The following is a 12,958-nucleotide window of genomic DNA, read 5'->3' as shown; positions in this document are numbered from 1 at the left end:
TCTACTCTTAGAAAATGTGATTGGGCCAAAAACATAGCTTCTCGTCCACCTGGTTTTGTATCGTTAAAGGGAGTGTGAGTTATTCCTCCTGGTCCCTAGGATGCTTCAGTTCACTCAGGAGAATGGAGGCCTTTATCAGACAATGAGCCCCAGGAGGAGGCCTGCCCGGCCCCTCCCGGTTCTGAGAGTCTGTCCTCTCCTCTCCCTCTCTCACATTGGCCTGGAGGACAGATGGGCACTTCACGATAAGAGTTCAGTGAAGTTACATGTGTCTCCACTCCGATAAGAATTAAGTGAAAACAGAAACAGAAGCTGATGTGATCAGAATCTTTTCTCAGATTGGAGGAGATGTTCCATTTCACCATGGCATTTCAAGAGCAATCTAAAAACTTGTACTTCCTTTTTCTATAACAGACATACAAGATAAGTATGCTTAACACAAATGTCCTTAATAGATATATTTTTTAAGGGGCAAAACTTTTCTCTTAAAGCCAGGACCACAGGGCTGCAAAGGGAGGACCCTCTTCCTGTCCTAGCTGGACCGGATACACAGCTGAACCCTAAACTCTGACATTGGAGAAAGATAATGGGGGGAGAAGGCAGGAAGAGTGAGCCTCCCGCTAATACACTAGGGGAAGAGGAAGAGAAAGGGACCCAAACCAAGGGCTCAATAGCCAAGATATCTGCTTGCCACCAGGCAAAATGGGGCAAACTAGTTTTAATAGTTCCAGAGGTGGGACTCAGGTACTTAGGAAAGGTATGGGAGCAACTAAAACCTCTTCCAGCACTAAATGTCTTTATTTCATGAGTTAAAGTTCTAGTTTCTCTAGAAGAGAAACTCAAGGGGGCAGAGATCTGAGGAAGCAGCCAACTGGGAACACCCTCTCCCAACTCCCCCACAAAAAAAAGCACCTCCCAAAAAAGACAGCAGACTCCTCTCGGGCAGTTCCACAGCCCTCCACAGCAGCCTAGCTGTGGCATGTACAGAAAGGGGGTACTGAGGACAACCAGACCACATGATTAGGCAAGAGGCTCCAATGGTATTACAAAACATCTTCCCGTTGGGCTAAGAGATCTGAAAATATGACCTTTTAACTGCTGAAACAGCACAAGGCCAACAGCCAGGTTCAGAAGTGACTGGGATTCTGGAGCCTGTGGTTTTAGACCAGCAACAGAAAGAGCTGACTTCTGCACAAGAGAAGAGAAAGCACTTAAGAGAAAACAAGCACACACTGACAGAAATGGCTTGAACACTTACATCTCCTGTGTCCAGAAGTGCTTTCTCCTGTTTATTAAGATCAATGCTGGCATAGCCCACCTGTGTGACTCTTAAATGGCTAGAAATCTGCCTTTAAAATTAATGTCTCGGACAGAACATATAATTTCATTTAATGGGAGTATAAATTTAGAAAAATACAAAAGCCACGCAACCTATATGTCCATCATTAAAGGAGTAGTTTAGCAAATATGATCCCCTAATAAAATGGAATATCACATGGTCACAAATATATTTACAAAAGATATGTATATTCATGATGTGATTTTTAAATAAAACGCGAAGGACAAGGTTACGTGTATACTATGATTGCAACTATTTGTAAAAAGCATCCATGAGAATTAACACAGAAGATAAAATGCAAAAAAAAAAATTTAAGTCAGTGGGATACTGGGAATTTCTTCTTCACTTATTCCAGATCTAGACGTTCTTCAAATGTTTTTATATTAACTTTCTCTTTTCGAGCAATATTTTAGTAGAAACTAAAAATTAGGCTCAAAGTCGTAGTTAGGCATGAAGGCAAGCGTAGGGATCAGATCCCCTTGGTCCCTTACAGCTGAGGCCCTGTGACAGCTCCCGTGGTGGGGAAGGGGGCACAGTGCGCAGCTAACAAATGCTGCTGTCCTTTTACTTTGTAGTTGCAAGACTGAGACACCTGAAAAACCAAAAAGAGTTGAGAAGCCACTATTTGGACTTGGAAGCTTCATGCTCGAAAGTGTATGGCTGCTTGGAATGTTTTACATTCCAGCCTAAACAGGCTTCTTAACTGAGATGGTTTTATTGTTACTGCATCTTCAACAATAGATTTGTGCCATTCTCATACTTAACTGAAGTAAATCGTTTCATGTGGCAAATGGCACAGAGAATCAGTACAAATCTCTGAGGGACAGGTCAGTGCCTCAAGGAATCCAAAGAAACTACTCTTTCTACACCTCTGGCGTCCCCCAGGTGGAGCCAGCTGCTCCAGCTTCTTCTACACAAAACTCTGGACATAAGGTGAGCTGCTCAGTCTGCGTGTCCACACATATGGGCTGGAAGTAAATACTGTCCCATATAAAACCAGAACAAAATAAGCACCAATCTCTGATGTGCGTATTTTCCCGTCCTCTCCTCACCAGTAGCGTGAAATTGAGCATCAAAAAGTAGACACAACCATCTTTAGGGGATGGGGAAAAGTGGTAAGAAAGTTGAATTCCAAGTGGAAAAAAAAATGAGGCTGGACCAAATTCTCCTGCTTCCCTTGGACATGGAGGGTGAGGAAGAGGAAGAAAAGTTGGGGAAAAGACAAAAAAAATCCCAAATATCAGTAAAACAAGCTGCCATTAAAGTTTATGGGAATAACTGAAAACAATCAGCTATATCAAAGATCTAAAAGCATATGCCAATTAACCTTCTGCAAAAGGATCTGAAGGTACAGAGAAACAAAAACAAAATGAACTCACATAAATGCAATTAAGTTGGTGCTATAGTGAAATGTATCTCCTGAATCCCACAGTCACTTCAAAGTCTCCAGGGAAAGCAAGAGAAGCTGAGTACTCAGAGATGAAGAGGCTGCACCCTTTAATAGGATGACACTGCAATGCTAAGTCACAACAGATCACAGAAGAAGGGGAAAAACAACCCAAAGCACTTGAAGATCAAAAGCAGCTTGTGCCCTTTGAGCGTCATACTGTAGGAGGGAGGTGAGACCCACAGACAGTGCTAGGAATAGCGGAGCGAAAACCAAGAGGCATCTAAGGATAGCAATGATGTCTATGAATCAGAGACTGCTGGCTCCTGCAGGGCTCAGTGGAGAGGATCCTGGCAGGAAGTGAAACATATGCTCCTGAAGGCTGAGCCAGGCTTGAGAAGAAATCAGGGCAGTGAGAGGAGTCAGGGCCAGCTCGCCGCTCCAGTTCTTCTGGCAGGCACAGCACATTTTACCCAGAAGACCTAATTTCTCTAGAGGAACCACTTTGAAACAAAGCCCATTATTTGAACTATCCCTGTCCTTTCTTCCAACACCCCCTGGATTCAAGAATTGGGGCCCTGAGGTTTGACCTTATGAAGACTTATCACATGGAAACTGTCTCCTCAATACTCAGACTTAACCCATTCACAGAGGAAACATATGCATTTGATCAAAGTATCCAGAGTTGCCAGCAGGATTCAGGAGTAAAATTGAGAGTCCAAGCATCCTATCTTTTCACACATTAAGTTAATTTACTAGAAAAGTAAGGTAGCTCACATTCCTTTCTTTTCAGTCGCTCTAGGGCAGCAGTGGCCTGCAGGCAGCCTAGGTCACTGGATCAGTTGCAGAGTGGGTTGTTTTATAAGCTGGTCTAGAAGGGAGCTGGAAGGGTGGCCAAATACAGGCTATAAGAAATCAGATTCTTGGTTTCCATCAGCTCCCTGGGGCTGGAGAATCCAAGGTGTCCACCCTTTGCCCCGCTTCTACCCAGGTCCTCTCTGTAAGACATCTTCAGCAGGAGAGCTGCCCAAGATTAAATCAGAAGATCAAGGGAAGGCCCTTTGTTCCTCATCTCCAGTCAGTTCTTTCTATACAGATCCAGGATGCTGAACTTCCACCTACTGTCCTAGAAGTAATATGAGGTAGACAACTGCAGGTGGCCCAAGGAGGTCCATTCTGGGATGGGCGCTAGTCTGCTCCCCACGTTTGCTGTGGTGGAAGGAAAGGATGACAGCCTCTTGCCAGCGCTGCTCTTGCTAACAGGCAACCAATACAGTCATTTCTGACTTTCCAGACAATGAACATATGCTAGATAACTTTCACATCATTTATCCCTAAAACACTCCATTTTGGTTCAATCAAAAAGTCATACAGACCTATATTTATTCCAAAAACTGGGAACTTTTCCAGAAGCTTGGACTGGATAATTTAAGGAAAATCCCAATGAAGTCTTAATATGATAAGCAAAGATGTTTCTTTTCCCAAAAGAATAAAATAAAATAAAATAAAAGCCCAATATAGTAAAAAAAAAAAAAAAAAAAAAGACATCTCTAATTCAAGCATTTCAATTTGGAAAGAAATTTTAAAATTACCTAGAAATTTAAATTAGATATTATAGACCAATTTATTCAGAGGTTCTCTATTCTATCAACTCACAGAAGATGCCCCTCCCCCCAAAAGAAAAATTTATTTTTATTTTTAAATTTATACTAGTTTTAACCAACAGCAAATAGGGTGATATCGCTAAACTCATACTCCTGGGTGTATGGTCAGGGAAGAGGAATAAAACACAAAGTGATAAATCAAACACCTGGGCTAATCAATAAACATTTTCTAAGAAACATTTAGTAAGACCAAAACCCCAAAATGTCTAGAATAGTATCAAACAGTCTCAAAATGAAATCCAAGGAACAGACTATCACCCTGGAAACAAAATTATTTGAAAAAAACAAATAAATATAAACCCACTACCAAAGTAACCTATAGTCCTCATTATGCATATGGGTTAAACAGCTTTCTTTGAGACTTAAGCCATATTTCATATGTAACAGTCACTGCACATGTTTACTATGAATTACGACCATCGCCATCACATTTTAGGCCACATCTATAAATAAACCACTGCTCTCATTCCAGCGTCCTTTAGAGAACACCCATAATCAGTTCACTCCCTCTGTGGATGTGCCTCAACTGTGAAACTGAGACGGCGCACCAAGTTTCCTGTTCACAAAACACTGGCCGTTTCACTACAACACAAGCTCTCGCTCGTGAAAGCCCCAAGGACTAGGTGCCCTCTCAGAAAAAACAGACCAGGCAATGACCTGGTCTTCTACTCACACGTCAGGCAGACCAGCATGGTGCGCACGGACAGGTCTATCAGCAGCTCACAGTGCTCGGGCACACGGGCCACGAAGAAGGGGACGATGATCTCGGCTGGGACGTAGAACTGGAGGGCGTAGGTGAAGAAGATGCCAATGGAGTAGAGCAGCTTAACCGACTGGTACAGCCTGCAGAGAGAGCCGAGACACAATCAGAGCCACTCCATGCACTCATACACCAGCAGTGAGAGTGCAAAATGGTCCGGTGGCAATTTGGCTATATGCATCCAAGTTACAAACGCACGTGTCCTCTGGACTGAGCAACTTCGGGTCTAGGGATTTATCCTGTAGATACACCTGCATGTGCGCGTATCAACTTCTGTTAAAAATATGTTGCTACAGGGGTAGGGGAATAGCTCAGTGGTAGTAAGCATGCTGGAGGTCCCAGGTTCAATCCCCAGTACCACCATTTAAAGAAAAAAAATTTTTAAGGTCACTGCAGCATCATTTAAGTCTTAAAGACTGAAAAGAGTTTAAATTTTAATCAGTGGGGAACCAGCTAAATAAATTACAGCACTCCCATACAGCTGTTAAAAAGGAAGAGACAGAATTCCAGGTACTAATACAGAACTAGCTCCATAAAATGCTATGAAAAGAAAAAACCATGAAGCAGAATAGTGTCAACAGTGCACTACCAACTGTCCAAGAAAGAAAAAAGAGGGAAAAACACTCCCCCTCATACACACACATGCATGTGATATTCTTACATACATCAAATCTCTCCAGTAGGAAACACAAAAAAATGGTAATATGGTTGCCTCTGAAGTGGAAAACTGTAGAACTGGGAACCTGGAGAGGCAAGTGGAAACTTCACATTTCTAGTATGCCTTTTTTGAACATTTACAAACTTTTCCACAGGTATACATCCTCTCAAAAATAAAAACAATTAAAAACACAAATTAAATGCAACAAGCCTATTTATAATCCTTTCCATCCAACACATTGCTCCCTAGAATCAGATGGCGACCACACATGACCAAAAGGCAGGACCACAATCCATTTTCCCACTCCACTATAGCCACCATCCTACCACTGCTTCATGGGCAGCTTCTCAGGGAGACTGTCAGTCACCATAGGATAGCTCTGTCTTATCCCAGGCCTAGGACTGTGCAGAGTAGAAAGTAAGTCTGATTGATAAGCACTAGTTTAATGATCTGACATCATCATTAAAGAGAAAGTCACCTTGCTCCTAAGCAAAGCCCTACTTCAAACAAGACTCTTGTACATAATGGAGCGAGAAACAGTAGCCTCCTTCCCTTGTTGGAAATCTATTTAAAAGCAGTCATTATATTGTGCATGATGTGTACTGAATTCCTCTGTGGTTGAACTTAATACCCAAAAGATGTTCTAATGCTATAAAGCAGGAAGACACCCTGGGAGAGGCTGAGATTGACAAAAGGTCTTATTTGCTCCAAGGATAGACAATAAAAACTCTTTGCAAAAAAACCAGCAGGTGGCTCTATAATTAAATCCAGTGCAGCACTAAAGCCTTCTGGAGTGCTGGGAAGTCTGGAATCAGGATAGTCACCTGCTGGGACGGCCAAATAAGCCTCACCTGAGTGGAGGCAGAAAGATTAGGGCAGCTGGGTTTGGAATATCAGAGGAAAGATGACAGATGCTCAGCTGTGGCTTCAGATTATGTGGCCTGCTTCTGCTTCTCCTCATCTATTTATCTCCAGTTATGCTGAGCTACCACCTGATTCTTCTCTCTTGAAAGGTCAGGGACATTTGGAAATTTAAAAGCAGACATCAAAAGAATATGAAAACAAATATACGTACGTTCATGTATGACTGAAGCATTACGCTGTACACCAGAAATTGACACAACATTGTAAACTGACTGTGTTTCAATAAAAAATATATATTAAAAAATAAAAATAAAATAAAAGCAGCCATCAGAGGGAAAGAGAAAGACTTTCTGAAAACAATGGCCCACTTCAGGCTACTGTCTGGCTGGCTAAACAACAAACCTAGTTAGTCCCCAGAGCCCGGCGGATTAGGGTGTCCTGTGCTAAGTACTGATACTACTGAAAAACCATTTTTCTCAATTTTCTCAATCTGTCCTTGCACAATGCCTCACAGATCAGAGCTGTAAAACACACACAGGCAAGTCAAGCAGGCCAGCCTGAAAGGTTACGGTGATCCCCAGGGCACTTGACAAGCTTCTCAGCATCTGCTCACAGACGCTCTCTGCAATGAAATTCTAATCTTCCAAACAGAACTGCTAGGACACCTCCTCTGACAACCACCATTTTAGGAAGCATTTAAGTATGTCGAGGTGTCTCCCTACAATACAGCAACCAAGACTTAGGGAAAGTGAGATGCAAAAGGGCTCCTGACCCACCCTGGCCCACGGTGAGAAGCTCCACCTGCACATGGAGTGGAAGACAGCCATGGAACAGACACAGCGGAAGCTGGGAACCAGGATGGTTTGTCCTCCTCTCTGCCCATCTATTTGGAATGATTCAAGGTCAGTGGACTACTCGCTTGGCCTCTGTGGGCTCAGATCTCCAGGGAGAAATGGCATATCAGTCAGCTGATCAACCAACCCACAGAGCATAGTCTCCACTGGAACGACTCATCCCAACAAAGCATCAAGCTCAGAGCAGCATCCTACTTCTCCATCGTAGCAGCACATATTACAAAGCTCACGCGTGTCCTGTGATCTTCATGACACTCCTGGCAAGAAGAAATGACTGTTCCTGGTTCCCCGGAAGGGGGAATTGAGGCAGTGAGGAGCTGTGATTTGTACAAGGCCACAGAGCAGGGACATGGCAAGATCACCTCTATCCTGTGCCCGTGACTTCCTGAAAAACCTCTCCTCATTTATAAATGCTCAGTCTCACTGCTTAGTCTCCTGTCATTCAAAAATCTTTTACTGGGTTTTGATCATGGAGAACTAGATGTCTGCTGCCCTCAGAGCTTACAGTGTGGAGAGATCACAGTACAGGTAAACATTCAACTACAACAGAATGGAATAAGAATTAGAACAGGATCCTAACGGGATCCCATGGGAGCAGAGAGAAGCAATAGCCTAGACTTGAAGTTGCAGCTGCTCAGTGAGACATCAGAGAAGTTTCTCAAACAGAGGCTAAGCCTTCCAGCTGAGCAGGAATTAGGTGGGGGTGGGACTAAAGCCTGAGCGGCCCTGACTGCATAGAAGAGTTTTGTCTTTATCATAAGAGCAAAGGGAAGCCTTTGAGCCTTCTCAAGGAGGAAGCATATGACTGGACTGAGTGTTAGATGGCTCATATGGGTAATGGAGAACAGATTTTGAGAGAGAGTCAGACTCGGGCAGGGAGACCAGCCAAAAAGCTTTTTGGGCAGCCAAGGAGGAACGGTGCTGGGCTGGGGGATGGTGGCCAGACTGGGCTAAAGTGAAGTTGACTAATTTAAGAGATAAGGAGGAGGAAAAATACACATGCTGATCCTCACTAATTTTTTTTAAAAAATCGAGTGCTCCCAGGCTTCCATCCTCCCCCACATACCAACAGTTGGGCAGGTTGAGAGTTATGCTGCCTTGGATATTTGCTCCAAATTGCAGGTACCCCAGACTCCCCAGGCTGATGTACAGGGCCGTGACAATAGCCATTCCCACATAGAGGATGAGTGAAAATTTCCGGGGATCCTTCATTTTGTTTTCAAGGGGCAGAACCTAGGAGAGTAGTGAGAGAGGAGAAAGCACAGAATGAAGCAGTGTTAATGGCCAAAACAAAACAACACGTAATATTCTCAGAAGAAAAGTAACTACGCTATCCCTGGAATTCCCCCAAAGGACACATGTCCTTTACAAGACAAACAAATGCAAGCTGTTTCATCAGAAGTTACGCTTGCCAAGTTGAGCTGGAGGAGAACTGGAGCCCACTGTCTAAGCCAGGAAGTCCTAGGAAGCAAGCGTGGGTAGGCCTGGAACCTGGGTCCTGGCGCAGGCCGGCTCTTTGCCTCCTGCTAGGAGATCCCTGTGGGCTAAGAGTGCTCTTCATCCCTTGAATGCAGATCGTGCCCACCTGGCCCAATGGGGAAGAGAGGCTGGTGTCGGCGCAGCCAGCTGTACCTCACCTGAGACTACAGCTCTGCTAACCTGTCCCAAGAATGCAAAATGTAGGTCATGGAAAACTGCCACTCCAGTTCCCAGAAACTGTTTCCTTATTTCACAAGGGGTGGGCACTAGCAATGACAAGTTAAACCTCCAAGTTAGAGAAACTGAGGTGCTGGGGGTGGCATGACTTAATAGAAGATCTTGGAGACTGAGGATCTTCGAGATGTGTAACAAAACCCTGTTTCCAGACTCCTAATTCAAACCACTGACCCCTGGGGCCTCCATCCTCTCAGCAGAGGACTTTAACATTACCTGAAGCCAAGGAAAGGCACCTTATGAAGACTGGGTGATATAGGGAATGGGAAAATAGCAGGTGTGACTATGACAATCTTCGTGATCTGCTATCAACTGCATCTGGCTGGGCTGATGAGGAAAAGCAACTCAGGCCCATGCCTAACTGTACCACCGACCGTCTTTGACCTTGTCATCACGCATGTTTTCCTTGAGGGCCTGTGGCCATGAGGCAGAGTGGGCCTGACGGTCGGAGCCAGACACACCTGAAAGACGGCAGACACCACCTGCTGCAGGCCTGGGGCTCTAGGGGGCATCATGGCTCTGTATCTCCAGTGGCCCACAGCATCCCCCCACCAGCTCAAGGGGCTCAAGCTTAAGTGGATCCACATCCACTGAGAAACAGTTTCTAAGCTTTCCTCCAGTTTCCTTCTATGCAGAGTCTCAGGAGCCAGAAGGTAGGACACCCATCTCCTCCAGGCTGGCCAGCCCAGGCCAGGGGTGCAAACACAGAGACAGAAAGTGAACCCACAGTGAGCCCAGCACTTTTCCCGGACTCGATGCAACAGCCCTCAGATCCAAACCAAGAGTCAAGACAGCAGTGTCTACATTGTAAAAAGAGAAAACATGGACAAATCTTGAAGTAACAGATAATGACAATTACAGAGTGACTCTGTGTCCAAGCCTCACCTAATGAAATGAAGCAAAGAACAATCTCCACCCTGTGCTGTTAGGGAAAACTGATCAATCCAGTACAATGCTTCTGAAGAACCCAGGGTCCCGGGAATCTTCCTAAACTTATTCAGCCTCTTTCCAGTCCCGAGGGCTCGGGCCCTCTTTCTCCTGCTGTAACACTGGGCCCTTCAGGCCTCCGCCCCAGCAGCAGGGAAAACATATATGTTTGTGAATCGAGGTGAGACATTCTTCCTGGGCAATGAGAAGGCCTAAGAAACAGCACAGGAAAAGTTTTAAAACCTCAGGACAATCACATCCACACAATCACTCAAAAAGCCTCCCCTGTAGTGCCAGAGCCTTAACATGTCCCATTGACACCACTGGGGCAGTTCCTCAAATTCTGACAAAAAATGTCCAGCTTCTAGGTTCTCTTAAAAGTGTACAAGGTGACAGGGAAATCAAATGGGGACAAAAAGATATTCCAGGAAAGGAGAAGTATCTTCCCATTTCCTAAGACCTTGGCCAATAGAGCTCATCATTTACTTCAGAGAAGAATTCTAGACCTTTGTGATGAAAAACACAAATAAAAATCAAACTAGGTACATCGAGTTACCAGATTTCTCTCTTTAGGAGAAGAATTTGGTGGAATCACAGTAACAGTGGTGGGGAAGCTGAGCTATGAGTGAAGGCTACTCATTTGCACAAGGAAAATACTGCACACCAATGTTCCAGGGCAGAGAAATTATTCATACATGTATTGACTGTGCAATAACATCAACAGTATTATTAATAAAAATAAAAATTATTAATGCTCATCATGTGTCAGGGGCCATGCAAAGCACTTTACACGCACATCTCATTTAATCCCAACAACTGCTCAACACTGAACTCACTTTTCAGAAGCAAACAATGAAGGCTCTGAGAAGTTAAGTCCTTGCACAAGGTCACACAGCACCTCTTTGGCAGAGCTGGGCCTCACCTCAAGTCAGTCTGACTCTAGACCTTGCATTTCCAATTGCCACGCATTAATGCTGACTGCACACACAGGACACAAGTGTACATAAGAGGGGGCTTGAAGGGAAACGTTCTCAAATAACATACAACTTTCAAAGGTGGAGCTAGGAAACTTGAATGGAATCCCTGAAATGTTGTTCATTAACTGTCCAGTAGGTCTCAGAAGATAATTTCTAATAGCATTTCTTCAGCATTCCTTAAAGCGGCCTCAAGGACACCGAGAGCACCAGAGAATCACAGTGCAACTCTTACCATCCCAATGCCTTCAAACGCAAAAATGGCTGTGCCAAAGAACAGAGGGTAGGTCTTCCAGGATGCCACCAAGGGGAGGTGGGTAGGGTCTGGGATCTCCTGAAAGAGAGAAAATAAAACAGCAAAGGCTATACGCAGATTCATGATTTCGACCCCAACCTCAGGTCAAACTTTTCCTAAAGCCAAGTTTCTCTGAAGGGAGAAAATCTAACACCTGACAGATGATTTGGGGTCATTTATAGCTTTTCTATTTTGTTCTTCAAGCTGAGAAAACTCTACTTGCTTTGGGGAAAGACCAGCCCAACGTACCATTAAAAACTCAAATGTTGGAGCCAGAAAAAAAAGGAATCATATTCTTTCACTAGGTAATCCCATCCCCAGAAATATAATTCGAGTAGAAAAAAATGATCAAAATACGAAAAAAGTTGAGGAAAGCTTTTTAACAGTAAGTAATAGCAACCTAAATGTTCCCAGACAACTGAACAGTTGGTTTACTGCACATCAACTATACCACAGAATACTATACACTATTAAAAAGTAAAACAAGAGATAACTAAGTAGTACATGAACAACTGCTTACAAAATAATGGCGAGAAAAATGTTTTTAAAATTTACATATTCACCATGATTTAACATAAACACTGCACACAAATAAAGCTGGAAGAGAAGGTGGTAGATTTTTAGATGAGCTCTTTCTCTTTTTTTCTCTATTGTTCTTTCTTCTTCGAAAAAATTCTGTGAATCAATTTGAGCACTTGGGAAATATTATCAATAGGCAAACAACAGGAGTTACTGGAATATTTGGGGAAAAATAGCAAAAACAGCATTTTAAAAAGTAGGTAAATAAAAACCTATTTATATAAATAAAGTAAAAGACAATTGTTAACTGCAAGTACAATGTAAGGATGAACCTACCCGGCAGACCAATGAGCAGGAGCCCCCAGTCATGGACGGCACTGAAGGAATGGGACTCAGAGCAGGCAGAAGCTGCCTTCCTTTTAGAATCTGACTTTTTATGCCATGTGCATACATTGCTTAGCTTAAAATTTAAAACGACTTTAAAACTTCCTTTTACAATATTTTTTTTTAAAAAAAATTGGGGGGGGGGGACATAATTAAGTTTATTTATTTATTTAATGGAGGTACTGGGGATTGAACCCAAGACCTCTTGCATACTAGGCATGCACTCTACCACTGAGCAAAAACATACCCTCCCCACCTTTTACAATATTTTAAAATTAACTTAGCTATAGAGGTATCCAGAGAAATACAGGACATGTTCTAACAGTGTGACAGAATAATATCAGAGAACAAAAAGAGATCTAATATTAATCTCTGTAATAGGTTTCTCTTTGAAAGATTTTAAAGCAATTATACTATAGTTTCCCTGAAATATAACTACTTTTTAAAATACTTCTTTTCTGAGCCCCTGCTAAGAAATCAATTAGATCTCTTTATAAGAAGCACTTCAGTTTCTTGAATGAAGACAGCTAATAAATATTTTTGTTCTTCGATGAAACAAGAGGGTGAGATTGCCCTGTAATTATTCCTGAGTCACTGTGTAACTTAAGTTCCTGGAAACT

At 43.2% G+C, this 12,958-nt stretch overlaps 1 protein-coding gene across 4 annotated transcripts in view; it reads right to left on the bottom strand.

The window, feature by feature from the left end:
- Positions 1-12,958, bottom strand: part of SLC36A1 (solute carrier family 36 member 1) — a 40,860-nt gene that overhangs the window by 4,940 nt on the left and 22,962 nt on the right. For 3 of the 4 annotated variants that reach the window (XM_010987277.3, XM_031449381.2, XM_031449382.2), the window contains exons 8-10: positions 11,376-11,474; positions 8,593-8,759; positions 5,064-5,233 (exon numbers count right to left, since the gene is read on the bottom strand). In XM_010987277.3, coding sequence (XP_010985579.1) covers positions 5,064-5,233; positions 8,593-8,759; positions 11,376-11,474 — 436 coding nt within the window. Of the gene's footprint in view, positions 1-5,063; positions 5,234-8,592; positions 8,760-11,375; positions 11,475-12,958 lie in introns of those variants that run through there. The other variant, XM_031449383.2, reaches the window with a different exon arrangement.

This window comes from Camelus dromedarius, chromosome 3, assembly GCF_036321535.1.
Source record: "Camelus dromedarius isolate mCamDro1 chromosome 3, mCamDro1.pat, whole genome shotgun sequence".
NCBI lineage: Eukaryota > Metazoa > Chordata > Mammalia > Artiodactyla > Camelidae > Camelus > Camelus dromedarius.
This window is presented reverse-complemented; position numbering and strand designations above follow the sequence as displayed.